The sequence below is a fragment of the Trypanosoma conorhini genome (genome assembly GCF_003719485.1).
Source record: "Trypanosoma conorhini strain 025E chromosome Unknown Tco_14.4_contig_01131, whole genome shotgun sequence".
Lineage (NCBI taxonomy): Eukaryota > Euglenozoa > Kinetoplastea > Trypanosomatida > Trypanosomatidae > Trypanosoma > Trypanosoma conorhini.
The window spans coordinates 2,990-3,727 of record NW_021705226.1 but is presented as its reverse complement, the minus strand read 5'-3'; the positions used below and the strand labels follow the sequence as shown (position 1 = coordinate 3,727).

At 51.1% G+C, this 738-nt stretch overlaps 1 protein-coding gene across 1 annotated transcript, besides 1 other annotated feature; it reads left to right on the top strand.

Moving 5' to 3' along the window:
* Positions 1-4: 4 nt before the first annotated feature.
* Positions 5-22: a microsatellite.
* Positions 23-220: 198 nt separating this feature from the next.
* Positions 221-655, top strand: Tco025E_09469 (uncharacterized protein; the record flags this gene model as incomplete). Its single annotated transcript, XM_029376287.1, has 1 exon — positions 221-655. One exon carries the CDS (start codon positions 221-223, stop codon positions 653-655), a length of 435 nt encoding a protein of 144 aa, XP_029223596.1.
* Between the last annotated feature and the right edge of the window lie 83 nt (positions 656-738).

Sequence of the window (738 nt, the reverse complement as noted above, 5' to 3'; positions counted from 1 at the left end):
AAATTATATATATATATATATAAACAGTCTTTCCGTTCTCTCGACATCGCTCCGTGTCTTTCTCTCCTATCCTCCTTTCTTTTTTTTTTTGCGTCCTCTTCTTCTTGCCGCCACTCCGTCTTTGATTCGCTAAAGGGGGGCGGGGTTGCTCCCGGGCGCGCGATCGCCAGTCAGTCACTCTGATTGTTATCGTAGCTGCGGCAACTGGAGGCGGTGATTGATGGACTGCACGCCGGCATGCCGTAGGGTGCCCCACCGCTACAACTTCTTCGCCGCCGAGTCCAATGAGCCCGTGGATGTGAGAGGGCCCTTTGAGGAGCTTCCGGAACAACTGACGCCTGCTGCCCTGCGCGAGGCAATAGACGTTCAGTTGGAGACTCTTCAGGCGATTGACAGGACGGAGCGAGCCATGAACGCGGCGGCAAACCTCGGTGAGGAGAGCAAACAACAACTTGGCCGGGACAAGGCGATTGTTGAGGTCATTGACAGCACATTGGAGAGGAACGAGTCCGTGCTGCACCGAGTGAGACGGGATATGCACTGGTTTCGAGTGCATTTACAGAAGGACAAGCTGTTCGTAGGCCTATTTGCCATTGTGGTTTTACTATCTGCGGCTGCTATTGTAGTGTCTATTGTATACAAGCGGCGAGGCTAGCAGTGCTTTTTTTTTTTGGCGAGGGCCCAAGCTAAATGCCATATTAAAGTATTATTATTATTGTTTTTTTTTTTGCCCTTCTC